The 27,902-nt window shown below is 42.7% G+C and overlaps 1 protein-coding gene across 1 annotated transcript in view; it reads right to left on the bottom strand.

Annotated features, from left to right (window-relative positions):
- The window catches only part of rapgefl1 (Rap guanine nucleotide exchange factor (GEF)-like 1), a 37,012-nt gene extending 12,061 nt beyond the window's left edge, over positions 1-24,951 (bottom strand). The window contains exons 1-9 of the mRNA XM_061065834.1: positions 23,809-24,951; positions 21,521-21,804; positions 7,134-7,212; positions 2,917-3,160; positions 2,012-2,109; positions 1,757-1,869; positions 579-746; positions 384-481; positions 48-170 (exon numbers count right to left, since the gene is read on the bottom strand). Of these exons, the coding sequence (XP_060921817.1) occupies positions 48-170; positions 384-481; positions 579-746; positions 1,757-1,869; positions 2,012-2,109; positions 2,917-3,160; positions 7,134-7,212; positions 21,521-21,804; positions 23,809-24,011 (1,410 nt within the window). The 5' untranslated portion in view covers positions 24,012-24,951. The remainder of the gene's footprint in view (positions 1-47; positions 171-383; positions 482-578; positions 747-1,756; positions 1,870-2,011; positions 2,110-2,916; positions 3,161-7,133; positions 7,213-21,520; positions 21,805-23,808) is intronic.
- Between the last annotated feature and the right edge of the window lie 2,951 nt (positions 24,952-27,902).

The raw sequence follows: 27,902 nt of genomic DNA, 5'->3' as shown, positions 1-27,902 counted from the left end.
ATTCTGCAGCACTTTGACACGTTGAGTAAAGAAACCATGTGACTGACCTCGTGCACACAGCTGAAGAGCTCCCAGTCGAACACCACCAGCTGATTGGCCACCTCCTCTGCCGACATGTCGTGGAGTTTACTGTCACCTGGCGTCCAGTGGATCTCCTCGGGAAGAGGAAGCTGAGGGTGGAAGAAGTTACAGTCAGTATTTTACTTGGCTTCTAGAACAAGAGTACAGCAGCTCTGTAAAATCAATCGCAGGAAAACAAACCCTCCAGGCCCGGGGCGGCGCCAGGATTTTTTTTTTCTCCCCATGCCGAGGGTCCATTTTCATGAATTCATTTTTTTTTTTTTTCAAAATAAAAGCAGACATACATGAGGGTGCATCCTCACCAGAGAGTCAAGCTCAGAAGGTTCACAAGCAAACAGGTGTGTGTTGACTCCCAGTGTGGTGAACACGGCCTCATCACTGGGACGAAACACTGCCTTTTCTGAAACACAAACGTGAAGAGAATGTGTGTGTTGGTGAAGAAAGCTCATGTCTGTTGGTCGAAGTCAGATAATCCGTCGCGGTCTGGGTTTCCTGACCTCCAGCAGATGTGACCGCCACCAGTATGAGGTGTCCTGGCAGGACTGGTTGGTCTTCACTGTACTGGAGTTTCTCTCGGACCAGAGCCAGAATCTCTCCGACCCGACAGGACAGGCGGCTCCTGATGGTGACGTAGGAGTGATCCGGAGTGTAGACCCTGCAGAAGACTGGACGCACACATCCACAGACACATCTTTAAGTAAACAAAAATGACATTAATTTAATAAACTCTGAGATATTTTAGCAGCATTAAGTGTTTTTTTTCCCCTTAAAAAAAAGAATAACATGAGCCCAATGTTTTTAATTCTCTAATAAAAGGATTAAGAGGTTTTAGAAGCTTAATGTGACCTTTAATGTCCCAATAATTTAGATTTCCCTACAAGGTCACTTTGGCTTGATACTGTAGCTTTTGTGTTGCTCTGGTTTGAGTTAGCTTCTACATCTTTCAGGCTAAGTTCTGTTAGCCTCTAGGTCCCGGATTTAGCTTTTCATTTCCAGTTCCAGTAGGCTACCAATGTTACCAACGAGCATAACGTTCTAGTTTCCAAAAGAGTGCAGTCAGCTTAAGCATTTGCTAGTCTGCAGTTACAGTAGCTTCTTTAAGCATAACAAAGGGACAACATAAGTCATTCATTAGAGTTAGCATAAGTTCTGTTAACCTAGAGTTAGCTTGTTATTTTTAAGACTAAGAGTTAGCCTCTTCTTAGCTAAGAGCTAGCCTCTAATTCTACTCAGTTTGAGCTTCTTTTCCCCCCGTAGCTTTACTCAAACAAACACAGCTATATATCAGCATACTGGGCTGATTTATGACTTAGCTTGTAGGCTAAGCTAACAAGATACAACATGTAAATAAGACGGTCAAGTTTCTTTCTCCTTTGATGGTGCAAGGCTAGAAGTTTCCCCCTGCTTCCAGTCTTTATGTTAAGCTATGTTTAATACCATTCAGGATTTGTGATAGGCTAGTCTTTGAGAAGATGTAAACAGTGTGTGTGTGTGTGTCCTGGGTGTGTCACTCAGTTTGATTTTTATTTGCAGACCACAGACTGCAGGTGTGTTTGTATTTCAACCGCGTGTGAGTGTGTGTGCAGTCTGGCATAGCCTTGTATTTCTGTCCTTGCACGTGTGCAGGTGTGCGAAGGTGTGTGTGTGTGTGTGTAAGGACGTGTGTGTCTCGTACTCTCGTCTGAGCCTCTGAAGGCCTCTCGCGGTTGCAGACAGGCGTCGATGCGTCTGAAGTGTCTGAACAGAGGACGGACCTGCTTCTTCCTGCTCTCCTTCTCCTCATCAGAGCTACAAACACACACACACACACACACACACACACACACACACACACACACAAAACAAACAATCACAACATACACTGCACATGATAATGATGTAATGCATTTCTAAACATAAGTATAATAAAGTATGTTGGTGTTTATCTTACGGGCAGTGCAAGATCTCGGTCCATCTCTGCAGTTTGAGCACGTCCTCCACCAGCTCAGGGTACCGACTCAACTCCTGAACCGCACACAGGTAAAGCTCCTACACACACACACACACACACACACACACACACACACACACACACACAAAGGCACAGATTGTAAACAAGAGAGGACACATTACAAGTGTGTGTTTGTGAGAGAAAAAAAAAGGTGTGTGCTGATCTGAGCTGGTCTGTTTTTTCTGTAACTGTGACAACCTTGCACCAAAAACAACGTGTCCCACCCTGCAGAGGTGTTGCCTCCTGTGTGGGTTTCAAGTATTACTCTTAGCGTGTGTAGGAGACCGTTGAAGGGGAATCTTGTTGTTTTTCTTTTTACTTTCTGTTTTTTTTTAGCTTGCTGTTCTTATATCTGTGTTTACGGCCGTGTGTGTGTGTGTGTGTGAATTGCAAATTGGGACAAAAGTATCGCTGATTCGGTTCCAGTGTTTTAGGTTTAGGTTGAAAACTTGTTTGGGTTGAGGTAAGACACGGAGAAACGGATCTTCAAGACTAACTAACTACTGTGTTGTGACCTACCAGAGAGGAGGCGGGACATGACGTTGGAATGTATCTGATTGGATCGCTAGCTACAACAAAGAATGTGTGTGTGTGCGTGTGCGTGTGTGTGTGTGTGTGTGTGTGTGTGTGTGTGTGTGTGTGTGTGTGTTGCTGCTCTCCCCCTCCTCCTCCTGCAGCTCTCAATAAGTGTGTGTTATTTTTTGTGTGTGTAATGTTTTGCTTTCTGTTTGTGAGTGTGTGTGTTATATAGTGTCTTAAATCTTGTGTATTTTCCAGTGTGTGTGTGTGTGTGTGTGTGTGTGTGTGTGTGTGTGTGTGTGTGTGTGTGTGTGTGTGCGTGTTACCTTCGGGAAGTTGTTGCTGCGCTCGCCCTCCTCCTGCAGCAGCTCTCTGTAAGTGTCCAGGTATCGAAACGCCACGTTCAGCACCGCCTGCTTCCTCTCTGCTCCGTCCATCGCTCCATCACTCTCCCCCTCTGTCTCTTCGTCCCCCTCTCTTCTTCCTCCTCCCACTCCTCCTCCTCTCTCTCTCTCTCTCCTCTCCCCACCTCTCACCTCTCCATCCTTCACCTCGGTCTCAAGAGAGAATCTGGGAAAGTTTGAGTTAAGGATGAAATTGGACTCGTCTTTAAACAATACTCCGACGGCAGGACGGAAATTTTATACAGAACAAGAATAAAAAGGAAACACATTTTAAATATTTATATCGCTCTGGATAGTCAGGTCATAATGAAATGTTAAAAAGGAAATTAAATATTAAATTGTAATAAATATATATCCCTAAAATAAGAAAATATAAAATTGAATGTCTGTTTCATTGAATCAAGAGACAAATGTTAACGAGTGTAGCAGAATTAACTGCAACACTTTAAAAATCAAAATGATTTCAATCACTTCATTAATATCCAATTTATCTTTGTAATGAGAATAAGAGCAGTTTATAAATCTATCTTTAATGAGCTCTGGTTTAATGTCTCACAGAGGCAGCAGCTCTGAGGAGAAACTGTAACTACAGAGAGACAGAGCCGCCATGATGACCCACATATATCTGCGCACACACACACACACACACACACACACACACACACACACACACACACACACACACAGCTGCCTCCGTCTCTCCACATACACTGTGATCACACTTAACGCAGTGCATGCAGCATCCTGAGGAGAGTGACAAAAGTAAAAAAATCCAGCAGTTATTTTCAGTCGTTTCTCTGCTGCTGCTGCTGCTGGGTTTTTTATTTCCACAGCTGAGACCTGCTGGTGTCTCTCGCGGTTTAGAGCGAGGCTCAAAGGTTTTGGTGCCCGAGTACAAAAAAAAAAAAAAAGTGACCATGAATGGATGATGGGATATTTTTCTGAGTAATAATAGAGCCAAAAAATACTTTCAAAAGTTATAAGCGTAACGATTCAAAACTACAATTTCCATAATGCTTCGGAGAGGGCGGCTGGCCAGACAAAACGCCAGGAGCTAAAACAGTGTGTCCATCATGAGGCATCATAACCCTGACACTTAGTAAAAAACCGTCAGACATCATCTTGAGGCTATAACACAGAGTTTGTGTAAATGTAACTGCACAAACATTTTAAGTCTCATGTCGCAAAGTTTCCGTAAACGTTGAGCATCTGTAGGGACGTCTGCCAGCGGAGGACATCGTTATGAAGTAATTACTGCGAGGGCGGCACCCTGTCAGTCCATTTAACACAACCTGGTCAGGAGTGTAGAGTTAGTTACCATGGCGATCTAACAAGGTTAAAAGAGAGCGTCTCCTCCAGCGACACACGGGTGATGTCATCATAGAGAACACATTAGTTACAACACCAACCTCACCTGCACAGCCTCGCTACATCTGACCTGGACCACAATAGATTTAAGATTTAAGATTTACCTTTATTGATAAATTTCAGTTTTTACACTCTGTAAGTCATTCAACACACACACAGGCTGAAATATATACACACACAGGCACAAACAGGATCCTATGGACATGCACTAATGGAGAGATGTCAGAGTGACGGAGCTGCCCACAGCGGGCGCTCCTGAGCTGGTGGTGAGGTGGGGGTTTGGTGCCTTGCTCAAGGGCACCTCTGCAGGTGATCTGGCACCTCTCCAGCTACCAGACCAACTTCCATATTTGGTCCGCACCGAGACTTGAACCGGCGACCCTCCGGTTCCCGACCCAAGTCCCTACAGACTGAGCTACTGCCGCCCACGATAGACCCAATAAGGGGGGGGGGCTCTGACTTTCTCGCTCCATGTCCTATTGTTTACGGTGAGAAGGCGGAACAAACACCTAACTGTGGGAGTGTCTCCCACCTGGGGGAGGGGTTACTGCCCTTTGTGATGTCACAAAGGGAAAATCTCCAAATGGCCTGTTTGAGCACAGGACTTTTCTCATCATTGGGGGGTTTGTTGACAGGTTTAAGACACATATTAGAGTTAGAAAAACATGGTAAAGTGTATTTTGCATAATGTGTGACCTTTCATTTAGTTTTCCTTATAAATAATATTGTAATAATGGTGTGTACATGTTGTGTGTGTGTGTGTGGGCATGTGTGTGTCCGTAGGGCTTCCTCTGCCTACCATTCAACAGTCCTGTGTTATATAATGACAATAAAGCCAAATGATTCTGATGTCTGTGTGTTCAGATATGACTCAGTTTGATTTTCTGGAAATGAAATGTAATACTGTGAGGACAAGGCGGAATGTTTCATTTAATCTTTTTTGTTGTTTTTTTTTCCCGACAGAAACGCAGACACAGATGACAGAAGAAGATTTCTGTGTTTGTGTCAGAAAAAGATGAAGACGAGCGTTTCTCTCCGTCCGTCCATCCCTCCCACTCTTCTTACGCCCACACCCCTCTCTGCTCCACTTCCTCAGCCTCCCTCCAGCTCTCTGCTCTTTATCTCCGTGTGTGTGGGTGAGTGTTCACGTGGACGGCCATCACGCTGTCACAGCGCAGGAGAAAAGATCGTTTGGATTTTTTTTTACGACGCAGCAACAAATTAAACTTTTGTATCCCATGAGTCAGCGGGTAAACACTAATATTTGTCTTTATCTTTTTTTTTTTAATTGGGTGCTTTCACTTTATATGTTACTGTCAATGGGGCTGTATTTTTAACATGTTCTGTCCATGAAACGTTTGTCTGAAAGGCGGATTTTGCAAATAACAGTTCAGGTTTTAAGAATCTAATTTAAACCTGAAAAAATGTTCACAACAAACTTAACTTAAAAACATGTTTTCTATATGAAATCATTCAACTTCACTAGCGAACACACACAGAACTAACACACTAACAAGCCAAGAATTTACTACTGTTCACTTTCATTCTGTCTTTGATTTTTTGTTAATGCAATAAAGATTATTGAAAGTATAAATGAAATATGAGCTTACTGGTAATTAGCTTGTTTGGCTAGCTTGCTAACTGGCAGCTATAGAAGTAATTAAGAATTAGCCTAGCAGTAGATGTACTAACAATAGATTTATTTTGATAGATTTGCTCTCTAATCGTGTCTGGATTAACTTTCCTGCTGCTTCCAGCTTCTTTGGGTAAAGCAGTCCCCAGTTGGATGAGCTGTTAGCTAGCACCAGTACTAAGATTTTCTGATGGACATCAAACATTCAAAAACACAAAAAAAAGATCCACTGTTACTATTTCATTTGATTATTGTTAAGACAGGAATTATTTAAGACTGAAAAAAAACACTGACAAACTGAATGACTAACAAAACTATTAATTGTTTATCAAAATAAATAAATTCTTGTCTGTTTATTCATGTTTCATGTTTTCAATCTTGATGTAGAACGAATTAAAGACATTTCGCATGAGGGGGTCTCCGTGCCAGAGGCTACTGCAGAGAACCCCTAAACTTGAGAAGACTAGAGGGGCGGGGCTAAACATGATGCTAAACTAAGACAGACAGGGGCTCTCCATCTATACACAGGTCGAATATGTAAAGGTGTGTTCATTAAAATGTGGACAAGTTGAACTCAGGATTGTTTCTGTTTATGCTTCTTTGCTTGAACAGAACCTAAACAATTTAACACGAGGCTACACTGGAAGACTGGAGGGGCGGGGCTTAACGTGACATTTGAAGGCAGTGGCATGTGGGTTAAACATGAGGCTAAACAAGGACAGAAGGGGCGGGGCTTAATATGAATCTGAACTCAAACAGACAGAAGGGAGCGGGGCATAGCATGAAGTTTAAGCTGCTCACAGAGGTCAGAAATGTAGGCACTTTGAGGGAGAAGACACAAAACCTGCAGCTACAAGACTGAAACAGTCCTGAGCAGAAGAACATGTGTTTGACCAAACTGGATCAGAATTTTAAAAAAGAAATGTGTTGAATAAAATAATAACTGGAGCAGAGCTCTTAAACTGACACACAGAAGATTTTCAGCTTTGCAGTCAAACACGTGCATGGAGGCTCATGCTTACCTCAATTATTCACACAGAGCCCTGTGAGCACATTCTGTCCAGGTAATTATGCATGTCGTGAGTGTGTGTGTGTGTGTGTGTGTGTGTGTGTGTGTGTGTGTGTGTAAGAAGGATACTGCTGCAGCAGAACTTGCTGGAACCTGTCGGACGTCAGGAAGATGGGATGTGTCAACATGAAGTCATCCAGCAGAGTTTCTACACAGAGACACAGAGACAAGCAAAGGTTAGATTTACAGAGTGTACCTGAACACATCGGCAAAAAAAAAAAAAGAGGCCCTGCAACTTTCTAAAAACCAGGTTAAAATCACAGAGAGGAAGTTTGATTCTCTGTGTTTTTTTTAATACATTGCACATCCTACAATGCGAGCAGTGCACATGTGCACATCCCGACTGCAAAGTTCAAACGATATATCGTTCAGCCTTAGTCCGTATGCAGGAAAACAACCTGTGTGGAGAGCAGAAGAGGAGGAACTCAAACCCAAAAGATTAGCTTAACCTCTCTTTGAATCCAACATGTGTTCAGCCTAGCTTAGCACAAAGAGTAAAATCAGAGGGAGACAGCTGGCATGGCTTCATTTAACAACAAAAACAAAAGCACAATTCAACAATTAAGAATCTGTCTTTGAGTTTAAATGAGTTCACAGATATTTTTAAAAGTCAGAATTTGCACTTGCGAACAAGTTCCTGTGAGGATTTTGGGGGTTTTGTCAGTTTTTTGCGCCCCCTGTGGACAAAGCAATACCACTTATCTCTGTGCTGATTTTGTCCTGTACATGTGTAAGTGGTGTTTACTGTTTTCTAACAAAATGCATCCGCTTTTATTCTGAAAGTGCACCCTGGCATTGTCTTTTAAAAAAGGGGCGTTTGGGCAGCATGATGTCGATCTCCTTGTCTGACACTAACCCTGCCACAGCGATGAGAGGTTTATAAAATGAGAAAACATAAATGATCAGTCTTCTCTCTTTGGTTTGGTTTGGTTTTGTAGGTCATAGAGAGACATCTTTAACCATTTTGATCTGTTTCATAACCGGATAAAAATTCCTCACAGGAGCTTTAAAGTACATCAAATATATTTAAATTACACACACATCCTGTTTCCAAAAGAAACCCTGAAAGAAAGAACACACACACCCACTCACACACACACACACACACACACACACACACACACACACACACACACACACACATAGTTAATTTAGGCCATGCAGACATATTTAGCCTGGTTGTTTCTGATTTACAAAAACAGAGCTGAAGCTTTTATGGAACAAACAGAGGACAGAAAGTAGTATTTGTTTGGTTCTAAAGAAAGGTTGTAATATAAGAAGAGAATCACTGCTCATGTTTGTTCCCTGCAGAGAGAAAAATAAATCACATAAAACCTGTTTTCCTGAACTAAACTGTAATAAACTGACTGTGATGAGCGGCTGCAGCAAGAAACGGCTGTAATTTAAGACGCCGACAAAACCAAAGGAACATTCTCTAAAATAAACTGCTGGTCTGTGTGTGTGCGTGTGCGTGTGCGTGTGTGTGTGTGTGCGTGTGTACGAGTGTGTGTGATGCATGCTGCAGTGGGCGTGACCTGCCGGGGTCCGCCTCTCTGCAGGCGGTTACCATAGAGACACCACATTGCCGACAGTGAGAGGATGAGGAGGGAAATGTGAGAGAGCTGAAAAGAGATGAAAGTCACATATGTGTGTGTTTGTGTGTGTGTGTGTGTGTGTGTGTGTGTGTGTGTGTGTGTGTGTGTGTGTGTGTGTGTGTGTGTGTTTGTATTGACACCACAGTGTAACTGATAATGGACCTCTGATACCGACAATGTGCTTGATTGATTGGTCACATAATCAATACTTCAGTGGATTTATCCCGGCTGTAAAGTCTCAGCGGTCTGTTTGAGGTCTAGCGGAGAGTTTAACTGATTTACACTCTTATTCTGAGGAGTAAGTGTTATTGATCACGATGCCATTCATTCAGTATTGATTATCTGCGTAAAGCTTAATGGATCAGATACTTAGAGATATGAAAGAAGATGATGAGAGTAAATCTGAAACAGTTGATTTCAGGAGCTGATTGGAAACTGTCTTTCAAATGACTGAATAACTTCAGAATGTGACTCCTGAAACAAAGTATGCAACACTTCGGGAAACGCAGAAGAGTAGAGTAAAGTAAAGAAGTACAGGGCAGTACAAATGAATCAAAGGAGAGTAAAGATAAAGTACAAGACAGGACAGAAACGAGTGTAAAGGATAGTTTCTTAAATGCCGTTCAGGGTTGTATAAAACGCAGTACAGGGCAGAAAAAATGTCCAGTGCAGGACAGTAGAAAAAAGTAGGAAGAGCTGTAAATAAATGTAGAATAGGACAGATTTAAAAGAAGTAGAAGACAGAAAGAAAATACGCAGCACAGAGGACTGTTCAGACGGGCAGATATACAGGACATTACAGAAACACAGTGCAGGGAAGAAAGCACCACAGGAGAGGACAGTAAAGAGAAGAGTAAATAAACAGTAAAGGATGCTTACATTACTTTACAGACAGAACTACAGAAACAAGACCAAGACATACCCGAGACCAAGACATACCCGAGACCAAGACATACCCGAGACCAAGACATACCCGAGACCAAGACATACCCGTGACCAGAGGGCTCAGAAACCAAGACAAGACCAAGACATTTAGGGATCCAGACCGAGTCAAGACCAAGACCAAGGCAGCATGAGACCAAGACAAGACCAAGACCAAGACCAAGACCAAGGCAAGGCAAGGCAAGGCAAGGCAAGGCAAGGCAAGGCAAGGCAAGACCAAGACAATCGATCCGATTTTGATTTTATATTCTGGAGTCTGCCCTGACACAAGACCGAGTAAAAATGCTTTCGATTCCAAGACGAGACAGAGATCTTCAAAAATTGGCCTCAAGACCGGTTTTGAGACCAAGACCAATTTCTAGTACTACATCACTACAAGAAATTACCCAATATTGTGTTTCTAGGACAACTGAAATAGCAATCAATACACCTTAATTTTTACTTGAATCTTCCATATGATGACTAGAATTTTGACATGTGAGCTGTGATGATGTATCAGATGTTTTTGTTTCTACGTGTGTAATAAAAAAGCCTAAACTCTAAAATCCTGTCTGAACTCAAACATCAATCTACTGCAAATAAAGATGTTTACAGCTGTCAATAACTATTTCATGAACTGAAACAAAAAGGCTGTAAATCAGAACGATCTTCAGTTTATGAATCATCATCTGCTGTGGTGTCTGTCTGAGATCAAACTTCTTTGGAGGCAGTTTTGTTCCTGCATACTGATCCACGAGGACATCCAATTATTTCATATATCAGCCTCACAGTGAGAATCAAACAGTTCCTGTGTGTAAACGTAAATATGATCACACACACACATACATATACGCACACACACACACACTAAGAGCCTGAATGTTTCGAGGGAAACATGCACATATTAATGAAACTGCAGTCGGAGCCATGTGAGGAGAGATGGTGTGAGTGTGGAAGGAGGACAGAGAAGAAAAGTGTGAACGTGGGAGGGCGAGGAGAGAAAGCAGCTGAATCCAAGAGGGGATGTAAAGAACGCCCACGAGGAGAAGAAGTGAGAGAGAGAAAGAGAAGGACTGATTGTGTAAAAAGAGAAAACTGACAGTTAAATAAAAAAAAAAAAAATCTGATAAAGACATTTTTTTTTTTAAAAATGACAAAATAAAGCGTGGAACGAGATTAGCAATGTGACCTCGACTGCAACACCTTCATCTCCTGATTTATCAGACTTTGACGTCTCTCTGGAATCAAAATGTGTCACATTTCTGTGCTGATGTTAAACGCTGCGCAGGAAAGCATTCAGAAACAGAAACGCAGTTAAAGACAGTTTGGAAAGAGAGCAGAAAGCAGTGAACAAAACTTGGCATCTCAGGACAGATACAACAAATCCCTCTGTGATTTAGTGGAGTCAAAGAAAAATGTACCAGCAAATGGAAATAATCTAGAAAAAGTACAAGTACATTCGATTTTTATTAAAGTCGACCGATTCATCAGCCGACAGATACATATGCCGATATCAGCATATCAAGAGACTCTCTGTATCGGCTCATTTTATCGCAGAAATGCACCAATATTACCAGATTTATTCACCAGTCAAATATCTGATTTTAGTTTCATTGTGTTACACTTGAAGTTCTCGTTCTAACTGTCACCAGCAGAGGGCGCTATTTGGATTACAAAAAGCTTGATGACTCTTCAGAGTGTCAAGCGGTGATGCACGTACATGCGCAGTTACTTTCCAGTTGGGTAACTGTCTTGTCTTCACTATATACCCTTACACAACAGTTTGATAACTGCATTAGAGTGACCAACACAATAAATGTGTATATATCTATCGATCTGTACAAATCCAAGACAGATCTAAGTAAGATATCGGCCAATAAATTCTATATCGGTCGGGCCCTAATTTGTAGTTTAAAGGAAAATGTCCTGTAAAGTTAGGAGCAAAATGAAGTGGGTCTGTATATTTCTGGTGAGAAGTTGGAGGTTTTTATTTGCTCTTATTTCAGTCTGAAGCCTCTAATTTGAGTTTTTTTCTCCTCCCACCTCCTCTGCTTTCTCTCTATCTCTCTCTCTCTCTCTCTCTCTCTTTTTCCTCCCACTCCTCTTCTCCAAATGTCTTGTTGAGAGCCGGTTGCTATGTGAACAGGTGCTGAAGGGCCTCTTATGTATCTGCACGCACACACACACACACACACACACACACACACACACACACACACACACACACACACTACATGCATGTCCATAAAACACACAGAAAGAAAATGCACACTTTCTCCTGCACATCCCTACAAACAGGAAGTTGAAGGAAGCTGCAGGTGGAGAGGGGTCGAGGCAGACGGAGGAGAGAGAGAGAGAGAGAGAGAGAGAGAGAGAGAGAGAGATAGGTAAACGAGTGGGCAGCTTGTTCACTTTTTCTTTATCTGAAGAGAAAGATTATATCCTCCCACACTGAGCGGCTCAGTCACGCTGTCAACTTGTCTGCAGCGGTACGGTAATCAAACCCACACCATCAATACGGACAGAGAAGGTTCTCCCCCTCACACCTCTAGAACCTTAACGTACCAAAATGCAGGACAGCTTCTGGTCTTAAAATCTAGTAGGGGAGGAAGAGCTTTCAATTACCAATCCCCAATCCTTTAGGAATCATCTACCAATCAGGGAACGGGAGGCAGCTTTTCTTTTAAGAGTTGGCTTGTAACTTTCTATTTTGACAACAACCCATAATCAGCACTTGTTTTTTGTTCTGTCTGAAGGTTTGTCTCTCTCTCTCTCTCTCTCTCTCTCTCTCTCTCTCTCTCTCTCTCTCTCTCTCTATCTCTCTCTCTCTTGGCCAAACCAGTCTCAGCAGATGTTCACCATGAGTCTGGTTCTGCTCAAGGTTTCTGCCTGTTTTCGATCTGGACCTGCTCTTTCTGGAAGGGTCATGAAAGAACGTTTGTTGGAGCCGTGCAAAACTGACTGACAAAACTTTCCTAACTTCAGCTTAAAGCCTGCTAACATCCAGGACAAGCTCCTGCACAATTGCCCGTTAGCTAATGATGATAACGGCTTTAGCTGGTGAAGTGACAGGATTCCCGCACTAAAGACTTCCTTCAGTAGAAATGTTATTTACATTCTGTTCCACGGGAAACACTGGCTCCCCTGAACACCTGCCTGCCTCAACACGCTTACCTGCGAGTGTGTGTGTGGTGTTTGTGTGTGAGTGTGTGTGTGTGTTTCCGTGGATGTGTGTGTTACATAAGAAGCTTTGCCAGGTTTGTTCCTCTTTTATCAAACTGTCAGGAAACTTATCACCTCGGTTTTACCTGTGCATCAGCTGTTTACACACAAGTACACACACACACACACACACACACACACACACATTCAATAATATGATTGTATGGTAGACAGATGTCGCCCATGGCAACCGCTCCTAATTGTTGTTATGTTTTTTTTTCTTTTCCGGAGCTTTTTAAAATCCTCTGGAAAGCAGCGGATCGGGTTTGTTTTTGTGTCTCTCTTTGTGGACTTTGAGCAGATTTAGAATAATTAGTTAATAATCGAATTAATCATAAACATCCGGACATTACAGAACTCTTTTAAAGGAAAGAGCTGAATGATTTGAGAAGGTAAACAACGTGTTGTTAAATGAGATGTTAGGAATGCTTTCAGCCTGGACAACTTCCTTTAAATTTTGTCTGCGTTTGTCAATTTTAATAGACTTTAGTTTGCGAAAATACATTAACAGTATAACAATGTGAAATTGCAGAGAAAACACAGGAAGACTTCAATTAAACATTTCCCATGCACACGTGGTGACCGTGTTCATACAACCGCAGCCTGAGGAGCGCTAACATGAAATGATGTCACTGATGAAGATGCACAAAAAACACGCTAATTATTTTCTTACCGCCCGAGCGACACAAACTCAAACACGCCCACTTATAAAGAGAAGCATTCACTGTCAGTGGATGCGGCTGTCATGTTATTCAAATCCAGAATTTGTTTTCTGCTTTTCTCTGTATTTTCCAGCTACTTCAGTAGGTGTGTGTGTGAAAATGTGCAGTAAATGTACAAAGTGTGTGAAGCTCATGGCTGAAGCCGGTAAAACCAGCCAGGTAAGAATCAGTCATCAGTGAAGAGCAGAAGCGACGTGGAACAAGAAGAACATCAGAACAAACAGAAGAATGTTAAAATTCATAAAACAAAGAGGATGTGAGGCGTCGCTGGGACTGTGCGTGTGTGTGTGTGTGTGTGTGTGTGTGTGTGTGTGTGTGTGTGTTGTGGGTGTGTGTGTGTGTGTGTGTGTGTGTGTGTGTTGTGGGTGTGACGCAGACACACTGAGCTAAAATAAAAAGCTGGATATGGGTCACACTGACTGAAGGGATCAACAGGCTCAGGCTCTGCAGTAATTAAATATGAAACACGGTGTAATTTAACTGCAGACAAAAACACATCGGATCAGGACGACATTCAGACTGAGTTTAACTTCCAGTCTGATTGAGACGCAGCCTCTCTCCGCTCTGTGAATCACACGTCTCATACATAACACCTCTCATGGAGATGGCTGTCTCATGAAGACACGAGAACTGCTGCAAGAACTGTAGCTAATGCTAAATTAGCTTAGAGTAGAAGGAGAGACTGATTGCGTTCTTCACAGCTTTTCAAATCACGAAAAGAAAGACAACAGTAACTCCTAAATTAATCATCAATGTTAAGAGGTTATTTGCACGTTTGTAACACACTTAACAAACAGACAGAGATTGTGAAGTATGATTTATTTAACAAGCTGCTGTATCTTTAACTGGGGTTGCATTAGAAGAAACAAAGGGCTGCAAGTGCTTAGCTAGCTTTGAATCTGGTTAGCTAGCTTATCAACTAACTATCAACTAGCTCATTTTAAAGCAGGAGAGATTCATTTTCATCCTTAAAGCTTTTGAAGTAAAGAAAATTAGCATGATAACACCAACCCCAAAATCCATCATAATTGTTTTCTACTTGTTTATACCAAGCAAACAAAGAGCAAAGATGTTGTTGGGAGTTTTGTTAACTAACAGTCTAGCTAACTGCTTCATGTCTTTCCTAGAGTTGCATTAGCAGACGTTAAGCACCACGCTTGTTTAATTTAGCTTTGTGAATTGTTAGCCAGAATTAACTTCCATTCATTTATCAAACCTAATGCTATGTTACATTTGAATTTGGATTTGGAAAATCTTTATTGTCCCCGAGGGGCAATTTGGTTTGCAACAGAGGTCCATACAGTCAATACATCCATAAAAACAGCACAATGACATAAATACACACATATAAAACATAACTACCATGGATATCACCGTGATGGACCGTGAGTGAGTTAAAGGACAAAGGACCAACAGTCCATAGTAAAAGTGTACAGGCAACAATACCTACAGCTTATTTAAAAACCCAACAGCTGATGGAACAAACGACCTCAGGTATCTGTTTGATTTCGACCTCCTAACATAAGTGAACCTCCGCCCTGTCGGCAGAAGTCTAAACTCTGCATGCGGGGGGGGGGGGGGGGGGGGGGGGGGTGCTGAGGGTCTTCCAAGATGGCCTTTGCCGTTCGAGTGGCTCTTACTTGAAAAACAAGTCGACTCCAACTATCTTTCACTATTTGTTGTCTTCAGCGGAAATTAAATAGAAAGTAGCTCAACGCTTTTAATGCTAGCAGCTAGCTTCAAACCTGTCTGGCATCTGCTAGTCTATCACTTAGCATCACTATAGCACTGCTAAATTAGCCTTATTTAGTACCTGTAGGATAGCTTAACGAAGCAAACGTTGTCATAATTTGATCTGCTAGCTAAGATAAAACTGTATTGAAATTCTTGTGCCATGTTGCCCATCATAGACTTAAAGTGTGTTTTCTGTTTTCTGTTTCTTATTTTACCCGTGGTCACTAACATCTTACATTTCCTCTCAGTGTTAATCTGAGTACAACTAATCTGCAGAGAACAAACAGCAAAGTGTTAAAAACAACAGTCAGTTAATCACTGAACTTTGGACAGCGGCATTGAGTTCAACAGGAAACAGAAATCATCCGCTGCTCAGAGCAAAGAAAGCTCTTTAGTTCAGAAAATCCCTCCTGAAATGTTTATGTTACTGTTCACTGCTGCTACTTCTTGTCCCCTCAGGGGCACCGTAGGAGAAGGTGATAATTAAAGATTCAAACATGTGGCCTGAGGTAAATTTGCCAGACTTGCTGAAAGCTACTAGTAATAATTTGAGTGTCTCACATGATTAAACCTTCTTTGAAAATGTTGCAGCCATAATTTAAAAATAAATTATTGATTGACATGCAAATATTTTATTTAATCTGGGGGTTTCATTTTCATGGCATTATTTTACACTAAAATAGCATGGAATAATCGAGAATTAAATTAAAGTGTGCTTCTGATTGAAACGTCTTATTTTTAATAGTAAATTATATTATTTCTTAAAGCACTTTTAAATGATTATCATCATCTCTGTGAAACATTAGTTAAAGTTAAAAGATTTCCAAAGAAATGGTTTGAATTTTGGGCAAATATAATGTAGCAGAAATAAGGGATAGGAATTCTTTAAGGACCAATATGTACCTCACTATATGATCAGACATTGAGGAAACATGCTATGTTGAAGTGCTGGCTTCTCTGACAACAATGCAGCAGCCAGTATGTCCTCATTATATAAGTTTATATTCCGGTCAATGAAAAGGTCTGTGTTTGTTTTGACCAGTGAAGGTAAGGCAGTTTTAAGGCACCCCCACACAGCCGTTCTGGACACCCCTCGGTTTGCCAGATATGAGGCCAGTTATCACAGCAAACCAACAGGTGTTGCAGAGATGGAAGCCGGCAAGCGAACTGGTTCAGATATAACAGATTCTACCCGACATAAAAAGCCTCTGCATGTTTCTAATAAGCTCCACGAGCATAAACGTGGCAAAAACTAGGATCAATATTGGAGATGCTTTTTGAAAAATGGAGAGAGGTTAGAACGCAGAAAGGTTTACAGACCGATGCAGAGCTGGCTAAACACTGAAGCTTCAGTGTCCGTGAAATGGCAACCCGTGCGTGCATCGACTCTCCAGTGGAGGGCGTGGGTGGGGGCTCAAATGTTTTTAATTTGGACTGCAGTACCTATTTTAAAGGCTAGGTGTCAGAATTACATACTGCTCCTTTAACTTTGATTCATCAGCCACAAAAACAGTTTTCAGTTCAGCCCAAGCTACTTTATAAACCCCACCAGTGCTTGGTTTGGAGAAGCTTATAAAACATAAAACAGAGAAGTACAGCCAACAATAAATAATACACAGAAGTTAAATGAATGAAAAACAATCTACACTGTTTTGTATTTGATTCCAAAAGGTGGAAGGAGAAGATATACAAACGTTTAGTCAGAGTGATTTTGAATGTGTGCGAGCTTCATGAACTCATATTTTGGATTTCTTTCTGAATCTGAATCACAGACAGAATCTAGAGTTTCTTTAACCCCAACAGGACGTCCATTCAGAAGTTTGATCCATAATTTATCAGCTCTGACTCATTCTGAGAAAATCCATCAAAGTGGACAGTTTGTCTCTGCGGCAGGATGACGACAGCAGCTGCATGTTTCAGCTCCTGCTGCAGGAACATTATGCCATATTCTTCTTCTTACTCCTGATAAAAACACAAGAAATGCGCAGTGTTGCCGAAGTGCACAATCCTGCAGTCCCGTGAGTGACCACTTGAGGCTGGCTGCAGAAGCCCCAGAAGTCACAAATACACCCATTGAAAAATGGAGCAGAAATAAACATGCTTACAGCCTGGTTAAAGAAACAATTTTGGTCTGATTATGAACGGGCATCACATTTACAGGTTCATCTCTTCGTCTCTGTTGAACAAAACAAGGAGCTGATTCTTGAAATACTAAAAAAAATGTTCACATTTTTGTAGGAACAAAAAAAGAAAAAACATTTTTTAAAACAACAAAGTTTAAAAAATATATTTTTTACTTTACTAAATTTAGATAGCAATTTTAACACCAAGATATTTAGAGTTATAAAAACTCTACAGTACTTTTCCTCAAGACTTACAAAATATTTAACGGTTTATTCATTTGGGTATTTAGAAAAAAGTCACAAATAATCAGTTGATCATCACTAGTTTATGCTGCAGATTAATTGTCAGATTGTTGTACATGTTAGCTGTTATTCCTGCTTCTTCAGCCTGTCGCACCTCCTACGGTGTCTTTTGGTCAGCTGCAGGATCGTCAGCTGGAAGTCACTCATGTTTCGCCCCCTCTACCAGCACTTCTCCGGGCAGGGGGGGGAATTTGGGGACGTCTCCCACGCCACCCCCTGCAGCTGCCTCTATCGGAGCGTTAGCCCCCGGACTGATTTCCTTCCTCCGGAGTCAAAGTCAGTAGCTGCCTCTTCTCCTAGCTCCCACAATGCTTAGCGCATGTTTGACAGCTGATGGTTTTAAACTTTAGGATTTGCAGTTTAATGTTTGGAAAAATCACGTTTTAAAAACATGAATTTTCTGTATCAATCATAAAGCTTATAAGCTCCTCAAACAAACTTCCCTGAATGCGAGAGGAGATGAGTTGCATAACACTAATGTGCAGCATCCAACACTTCACACACACACACACCCACACACTCGCAAACACTACAAACGCACACACAGACTCGCACACTGAGCTGTAATAATGCCTCCATTGTTTAACAAGAAGAACGTGTTGTTGGGTTATTCATGAATGTGATCAGTGTAGATACAGTAAAGTCCTCATTACTTCATAAAGACATGCGCACGTGTGTGTGTGTGTGTGTTTAATACAAAGACTGTATAAAACATGGAGGTCGTCACAGTGACGTCACCCATTGGTAACTGAAGGAGAATTTTGAAGCCCATCAATGGTCTAATTGCTCGCAGTCTCAAACTAACTTTTGGTGAACCTCAAAACAGTCATAGAGGTGGAGCTGAGGCGGATCCTCCTGACAAACGGCTACAGCACACCCGCATGCAGTCACATTAGTCATATACATTAGTCATATTAGCCACGCCCCCTAATTATGCATAATTCTTTAACGGTCAGAGTCATTCATGGACCTCCTCGTTCTCGATAATCTTGATCGATCGGCTGACGAAGCTCCGCTCCCTGAGAGGAGTGATGAAGGTGAAGCAGACTGAACGACATGATGTTTTATTTCCGTCTGGCCTCGGAGGTGAGAAGAGGCTCGGCGTTCGTCAATAACGAGATTTATTTAACAGATCCAGACGAGCGGGGAGCTTTATTAAAAGAATCCGTCTGAAAGTTTCCGTCTCTGTCGCAGACTTTTCTTTCTTTCTTTCTTTCTTTCTTTCTTTCTCTCTCGGCTGTTTGTTCTCCCTCCTGCAGGACGAAAATAAACTACAAACACGTCCATCCATCTCACATTTTCACTTAAGAACGTCAGTGATGCTGCAGCACAAAGAGGAGACTGATTCACGGTTATAAGGACGTCTGACTCTCAGAGGCGGAGAGAAAAGAAGAGTATCTCTAAATGTTCATTTTTGACCCTTTGAATCTGGAAAGGAGTCTAGTGAACATACATACAGAACGTAGTTTTGCTTGTTCTGGTGTGTTTCACTCGAGTAGATCTTTGAACTGAGGTTTAGAGAGCGAGGTGTGAAGGTTTTTTAATATTCTGTATCAGGGCTGTCAGCATTAGTTCCTCACAGTCCGAGCTCACGTTGGAGAAAGAGAAATGTGATTTACAGACACATTTTTGATGATAGCCCATCCAGCATTCTGCCTGGGCCGTTAACTAGCCAAACAAACAGAGAGCAGGATTTAAGACGAGTAGCACGCTAACAGAATAAACAGAAATCTTCTAAAGAGGTTTCAAAGGATTTGTGTCATTTTATCCAGCAAGCAATGTTTAAAGTTTTTGTTTCCCATATTTTCAGAACATTTTGATGATGCCTTTTCTTTTGATTTTTTGCTGCATGTCATCCCTCACTCTCTCCTCCCAACACTTCCTGTCACCCTTCAGCTCCAATCCAATAAAGGCAGAAATGGGCTAAAAAATATATATAAAAAAAATTAAAGAAATAAACCTTTTAAAAAAAGTTCATATTTCTACAAATACGCTGAAGAAATAGACGATTTTAATGTAGTTCATGTTGTGTTCTTCGTCTGATTTTGAAGGGAGAATAATTTTAAGATTGAATGAAACAGGGTCACAAAAACACGTACACACCCTGCAGCACACAACAATCTCTGCTCCACACACACACACACACACAAACACACACATACACACAGACACGCACACACTCACACACAAAGGCACGCAGTCAAACATTCCTGCAGGAACACATAGGTACACGCATGCATGCACACCCACTTCAGCTGTAATAAGCAGGCTGCGTTTCTGAAAGGAAAGAGGAACGGCAGCGATTATGTAACCACACACACACACACACACACATGCAGACACGCACGCACACACTCTACCACGCTCGGAGGCTGCAGGAACAGTCTGTATGATGTGAACTATGAACTGAACACAATCCTGCGGGAAACAAACAGCCCGGATCTGAACTGGTTTCTGAAGCTGCAGCGATCGCACTGAACACAGTCGAGGGTTTTTTTTTTTTTTTAAACTCTCGCAGAGACGTCGAGGTTGAATCCTGAAATGTCAAATGAAATCATTTCCCCCTCATCTCTCTGCAGCAGCTGCTGAACAGGAGGGTTCGCACGCCGCATGTCTTCCGCCCTCAACATGAAATCCAAGACTGCACCTACCATTTATTCCTATGATGAATAAACGTACTCATGACTTAAACCCAAAAACAGTCACCGTACTGCGATTTAGAAAACAGACTCATCTGAAGAAAATGTCAAAAAATTATAATTTTTTTTATCAAAATCGTTGCAGATGTTCCACCTCTGTCTTGAGGTGAAGCCAAAGGAGTGGGCTTGTAAAATACATTCCCTCCCTGATCCTCAACCAAAGGCTCACATGACAACATGAGAGAATCTTTCAAATGAAAAGATGATAAGCAAATAAAACTAAATCAAAGATAAACAAAATACAAACATGAACTAAGTCAACAAACTAAAACTAAAGATCTGATTTAAAAGGTCTCAGCCTAATGAACCGCTCCGTGGCGATCAGCAGACCTCAGGGTTTACATCGTCACGTTTTTAATCTGAGAGTCCGTGAAGTGTACCACACTGAGTGTTTCAGCAGGTTTCGCACTTAGCGCTCTGACGCTCTCTTTCTTATCTTAGCTCACACGGTGGCAAAGCTTGTTTTTTCGCTCAAAATGTCAAAGAGGTGAACATGAAGAGATACTCCTATGGCTTACGCGCGAACAACGTGGCAAAAAGACGTTCGTTTGCTCGGGTGCGGATCCATCACAGACTGTAAATATTATATCACAGATCCATTCGCACAACGTAAGGTTGCCATGGTGATTCAGAAACTGGAAAATATTCTGGAGCCTAAAAAAAAACTTTTATTATCTGGAAAATGATCAAACTGAGACAAAGACATTCCTACTTACACTACTCATAACCAAAACAGACGATATAGGGTTGTCACGACAACACAATTTTAATCTTCGATGCAACGCAAAGGGATAAATCTAACAATATCACAATACCCGTTTCTAAACCACAGCAACAGAAGAGACGCTCTATGCACCAGATTTGGTTTAATTTTGGGGATTGAACTGCCGACCTGCCGGTTGAGAGACAACCGACTCTAGCACAGCTGCCCCCCGTCTAAATCGCACTTTATCCAAGAAGGTGAAGACTAAAATCCAGTTTTCCACAACCGATGGAGGAGATCAGGATGATTAAAACAGCTACCTTTCTACAGAGCTGCTCAACAGCAGCTCATGGATATTCAGCGTAAACAAGCAGCGACACCTTCGTCGCGCGGTGGCCATTTTGAAAAACAAAGAACAAAGCTTCACTTCTTACCTCGGCAGTGAGCGTGACGCTTTCCCGCCACGCTGTCCAGCACGGAGAGCGTCAGGTTGTCTGGCGTGTCGGGAGGAAGAGGCGTCCCTCCCCCGCTGCTGCTGCTCTCTGTGATCAGGCTCGCCTCAGAGCTCTGCTCGTCGCTGGACAGAGAGGGACTTCGCACGTCTCCTCCGGCGGAGCCCGAGCCGGAGCCCGAGCAAGAACCGTTGGCGCTGCTGGGCACAGAAACCAGACCGGTCCCTGTGGCTGAGGGCCACGAGGGGGGGTCCTCGCTGTCAGGGCTGCAGAGGGGGGGGGGGGGAAGTCAAAGTAAATCTTTAGGATGGAAAGGTTTTTCATATTCTTGTCATGAAGCCAAATCTCAGCAGTGAAGGATTGTTTCTGTTCATCCAATTTAAGCTAATTTAAAGTTAACACTTTGATGTGGGCATTCAAACACTGCAGTGACGCTGTCCTCTGCCTGGATTTTGATGTCTTGTTTTGGTCGACTCGGGACATTTCTGGGTGGGGAGCTGGTGTATTTCTCACAGCCAATGACAGGTGAGTTTAGAGGTGGACACAATTCATTGACGTAGCGGCAAAGGAGAGAAACTATAATCACGGTGAGGCAAAACGCCGAGCTGATCAAGCGCGTTCCAATGCAAGGGGCGAACCTTCAGTAGACTTTGACCCGTGGAACGCGAAAGTTGGCCTTCTCTCTGATTGGACGGGCAGGTGCCAAACAGCGACGGTTACCTTGTGCTATAGCGTGCGTTAGCTGGCGGTGTAGCTTACAGGCAGTAAAACGAGGGGTCCAGTTTGAACGTTGTGTTTTTGACACATCAGTTAATAAAGGAAAGAACTGAATCATTTTCACTGATTGACAGATTGATTCAACAGCGCTGACTGCATGCTGCTCCTGGTCAATCAGTGGCGTCGCTCCTGCAGAAATGTAGACGCTTTTGGAGGTTCACCACAGTTTAGAAATCCAGGTGTCTTGACCTCTGATTGATTCTTTACAAACTAACTCAGTCGTCTTCAGACTTTAAGAATGTGTGAAACTGAATCGCCGGAGTATTTCTGACAGGACGTGACACAGAGCAAAGCTGGACCCACCGAAAGGGATTAAAGAAAAACTGGTAAATCTGGACCACAAATGTGGATTAACTACAAAGCAAAGCCAGTTACTGCCCCGGGGTCTACAACCTGTTACCTGCTCCAGTTTGTCATCCAGCAGAGAGCTGAACGTTGCACAGTTCTTACATAATCTCAGATACCTCTGGAATGATTTACAGCGGACTAAAACAACAATTAAATCCAATAAGCCCTCAGATTGAAATGGTTATTCTGTTATTTTTAAACCTGGGACATTTTTTTCAATTTGCATATTGTGTCACCTTAATGACTAATAGGTGCTACACGGTTTTGAATTACTCAAGTAGGCGACAGTCAGCCCGCAGCAGTGAAACGAGTTGTATTGGCTGCAACACCTAACTTAAAAGATGAAAGAATGTCCACTAAATGTTCTTGTATTCGTCACCGACAGACTCAGGCTGAAAGCATTGCAGAAGGGATTTCTACAGAGACCTTTTTTCTAAGAGGAAGATGTTGTTTTTTTTAAAACCAGAAACATTTGTCAAATCACTTAAGTCAAAGCTACCAGACTCCATTAAAACAAATAACACAGGGGGAGCTGGTGGCGCAGTGGTTATGTATGGAGGCTACAGTCTTCCAAGCGGGGCGGCCAAGGCTCGAATCCAGCCTGTGGCTCCTTTCCCGCATGTCATTCCCAACTCTCTCTCTCTCCCTGATTTCCGACTCTGTCCACTCTCCTGTCTCTACATTAAAGGCAAAAAAAAGCCCAAAAATAAATCTTTAAAAAAAAAAGAACAATAACACAGTAAATTTAAATGACAGGGAATGGGAGTTGCTGTTCTCACTCTGCATTGATTGTCTATTTCTGTTGCGTTCTTGACGTCATAATGGGAAACGTTGTATACAACAGATTATTGGTAAATCACATCAACAACAAACGTCTGAGCTGTTGTAGAACAACAACTCCTGGGATTTGTCTTATGGAAAAGTGTTCTCTAAATATTAAAACAAGACTATGTCAGAGATTACATGGACCACATTCCTACGTACCCGAGGGTTGGAGATGCCAAAGACACCAACAAGGGGGCCAAAAGGGGGCCCATTTAAAGCCCCTGTGCCACCAAACACTTTGGTCCGGCCATGCTGTTTTAAAAAAAACAAAAAAAAAACAACATTTTTGAAGCACCCATTACCTCCTTCCAATCTCTCACCTGAACACCTCCCGGGCCTGGCCACTCTCGGGCGACGTCTCTCTGAAGAACGGTACGACCCGGGACAAGCTGGCCCTCCGCCGGGACGCCCCTGTCCCCCCGCTGGCCTTGTCCGTCACCCCGCCTACAAAGCCGCCAGCCCGGGTCAGAGCCGTGGTCTGCTTCTTCAGGAACTTCTCCAGCGGTTTCATCCCCGCCGGCATGGTGGGACGCTGGGTGAAAGGGGGCCGAGATTGCACGGGTGGGTGTGTGGGTGTGTGGAGAGAGGGGGGGGGAGGGGGGGGGGAGGGGGGAGGGAGGGGGTTAGAATTAAGGGATGGTGATGCAGAGACTAAAGGGGGAGGTCGGCTCCTACATCATATGGCCCCCGCAGATCGGGGTAAGCAGGTGTGAGCAGGTGTGAGCGGACCCCTCTCCGAGGAGCTGCACGAAGACCGGAGCGACGTTAACCCATCTGAGGAGCGGGAGGAGGGTTACTGCGGAAGGAAGGAAGGAAGGAAGGAAGGAGGGATGGAGGTGGGCGGTAGAGAGAGACCCTCTTTTATCCTCCTTCTCTGATATCAACACACCCGAGACACAGATCCCCTTTAAACCGAAAAATGATCTTAAGACTCCCGCTCCAGAGTGTCCTCTCCTCCCCGGCCGCTCCACCTCCTCCTCCGACTCTCCGACGCGTAAACACCAATTTGACGGCTCCGGCGCCGAGCCGCTCCAAAACCCCGAGAATAACACCCAGACGGCGCTCCTGCTGCCCGTCCCGGTGCCTCGGCAGATCTCCGGTGTCTCCTCGGTGTGGAGGACTGGGACACCGAGTTCGTGTCACGTCAGCAGCTTGCAGATTACTCCGCGATATCTCCGGGATGAATGATCGATATTGCAGGATTATTTTTCTCCTCCTTACACACCTGGAGGAGGAGGAGGAGGAGAACCCGCCCGGCCCGGTGCGTTTAGGTGCTGTAGTTTTTTTTCTTTTTCTGTGCAGCAGCAGCAGCAGCAGCAGCAGCAGCAGCAGCAGCAGCAGACGCGCTGTTTTCTTCTTCTTCTTTTTTTTTTTTCAGGTCAGATACCGCAGAGTCCACGCGCCTCACTGTCCCTCCGCACACTGTCGAGCACTCTCTATCCCTCTCTCTCTCTCTCTCCCCCTTTTCTGCTAAATTAGTGGAATGAGAAGTGACTCGTAACATTCACACTCCTCCCTCCCTCCCTCCCTCCCTCCTTCCTTCCCTACCTCCTTGCTCCCGCTCTCATCTGCTGCAGTTGCGCGCTCCCGTCACACGTACGGCCCGGGCGCGCGCATGCACATTTACTTCCAGTGCTGTAAAATTGATGGAAAAGGAAAAATCCCTGACGACAAGCAGCAGAAATATTCATCAGAACATTCTTCCTTTATAATAATGATTCAATACTACAAAGTATGGCCTAAATACGACATTCAGTTGGCTCTGTGATAACATTGGACTCTAGGAGATGTATTACTACAGTATAGTATTTTTGGAGCATGCTTAGTTTTATTTCTTATACTCCGATTAATGTATTTCAATCTATGTTTCATCATATCTCGTTCTCTCTCTATGTGAATATTTTTTCTGACACTAAAGTTCCACTATGTCCAATAATTGCCATTCAATCATTTCAGTTCATGCTACGATTTTTATTCTGCAGGAAACCCACAAGAGGGCAGTCTACCAGGGTACAGAATTCTCAAAGTATCACAATAATAAATGTTTTTAGTCTTACCACTCATTCATGACATGAACGCATCATCATCATCATCATCATCATCAGCAGCAGCAAAGGGTCTGGCTGACAGACTTCTGTTTGAGGATCCTGTCCAGGGTTTTTGTTGGATGAAGAGTTTGAACATTTTGCCCGTCACACTCTTTTTCTTGGAGCCAGAAGGGACCGTGTCTGGCCCAGAAGACATTTTGAAAAATGAGAGGATGTTTAAGGGAATGGGAATTTTTAAGTGATGATGGTTCTTGTTTAAATTGCACATATATTTTTATCCCTGCACGGGTTATGTACATTTATTCTATAAGTCTATTTTTAATTGCACAGTTTAAGTTTGATTCATCTAGGGGGGATTCTTTAAATCTTTTTTTCAGGTTAATATATATGTATGTATATATATATTAATTTGTAACAAATGTTTCATGTCATGTCTTTGTAACCTGCTGCTGGATGCTTTGAATTTCCCTCGGGATCAATAAAGTATCTATCATCTCTCTATCTATTTTTCTTCAGGACATGAGGACAGTTTTTGAATCTGAGGATGTTTTTGAATCATTTTTGTCTCATGAGGGGTGAAGAGATGTTTGAGAAGTGAGGACATTTTTGTCAACCTTGAGAGAGAATGAAATATGTCATTTGTCTTAAGTGGGGAAATTTTAAAAAGTGGGACATTTGGAAAATGAGGTTGTTTCTTTTTGAAAAAAATATTTTTAATAAGTGTGGATATTTTGGAAAAACTTCCAGCATCATTTTCATGAACGAGGTTTTGACATGATTTTAGAAGAGAGGACATTTTGACAAACTAGGGACTTAAATTTGAGGTTATTTAGATTGGGATACCCCCCCCCCCCCCCCCCCCCCCCCCCCCTCAGAAAAGTGAAAACATGCACATTCATTTGTTAATTTTTCTTTTAAGTTGAAAATATATATTCCATAAATGTGGAGTGAGGACCCTCCTGAAATGAGAGGTCATTCTTCACATATCAGGGACATGCTGGGGGAGGGGAAACAGTGACATTTTGGGTTGTTGTAAGTATTTATGAGAAAGTGAAAGATTTTTTTTATTGTCGACAAACTTGGGTCATGATGAAAGTTGAGGTTAATCTTCTAACATCGGGACACTGTTTGGGAGGAAAAAGAAATCTGGGAAAATGAGGACTCTTTCACGTCAAGATCTTTTTTTTTTTAAATTGAGGATCTTTTTCTAAAATAAGCAGCCAAGACTTTTTTTTTTTTTTTTTTTAAGAAATCAACAACCTTTTATGGGACATTTTGTCTTCACCTGCTACAAGAAGAATCAGGTTCAGGTCAGAGACACGTCACAACAATTCATCACGGTTTATGTACGTGTGTCAACAGCTACATGTAAACATTTGTTGACTATTGATCTTCAGTGTAATCGTATGACCCTTTATTGATCTGTGTGTGGAGTCATAGTGTGTGTGTGTGTGGAGTCATTGTGTGGGAGTGTGTGTGGAGTCATTGTGTGGGTGGGTGTGTTTGTGTGTGTGTGTGTGTGTGTGTGTGTGTGTGTGTGTGTGTGTGTTTGTGTGTGGAGTCATTGTGTGTGTGTGTGTGTGTGGTAATCTGACCTGGTCACAGGTTCATAACCACAACAATCAGCTGGACAGCAAACATGTAACTCGACACACCCTGACATCTCCCTTCTCCTCCCCCTCCTCCTGGAGGATTCTGTAAAGGGACACCTCCTCCATCGACTTTATCGTCCGACTGAAAGCACGGAGGCCAGGACGCGTTAACTCTTGACATTTAATTAGAGACAAATGTATTTATTAATCCAAGTTCATACATTGAAAAATAAATAGTTATAATAATTAAGAAAATCAATGATGATGAAACATGATAACTTCAGGTCATGTGTGCACAAGACTAAATATTCCCACAGTGTTTACGACCTTAAAGGCTCCATGTTTGACTGCGAAGGGTAACAGTTTAGAAAGTGAGTATTAATACTTTTCTCTGGTGCAGTACGAGTACCTCAGCGTTGTCCTTTCACACAGTACATTAGCTCACGCACTCAGTTAAATTCTTCTGCTGGATCAGACTGATCTGAGGTCTGTTTGTGTTTCACTGAGCAACAACAACAAGACAACAGGACCCTGTGTGTGTGTGTGTGTGTGTGTGTGTGTTACATAATACAGTATAACAGTGTGCGAGTACGTGAGTGTGTGTGTGTGTGTGTGTGTGTGTGTGTGGGAACTCATGTCTGGATTCAAACAGTATGCTAATGTCCAACGCATCACTGAACATGTGTGTAACTGTGTGTGTATGACATCAGCAGGCTGACAGAATGGGAGCTCGCTTCTGCACACGCTCAGTGGCTCAAATGACAGACAGACACA

The sequence above is a fragment of the Labrus mixtus genome, chromosome 20 (assembly GCF_963584025.1).
Source record: "Labrus mixtus chromosome 20, fLabMix1.1, whole genome shotgun sequence".
NCBI lineage: Eukaryota > Metazoa > Chordata > Actinopteri > Labriformes > Labridae > Labrus > Labrus mixtus.
The sequence above is the reverse complement of the archived record's forward strand: the minus strand, read 5'-3'. Positions and strand labels throughout refer to the sequence as shown.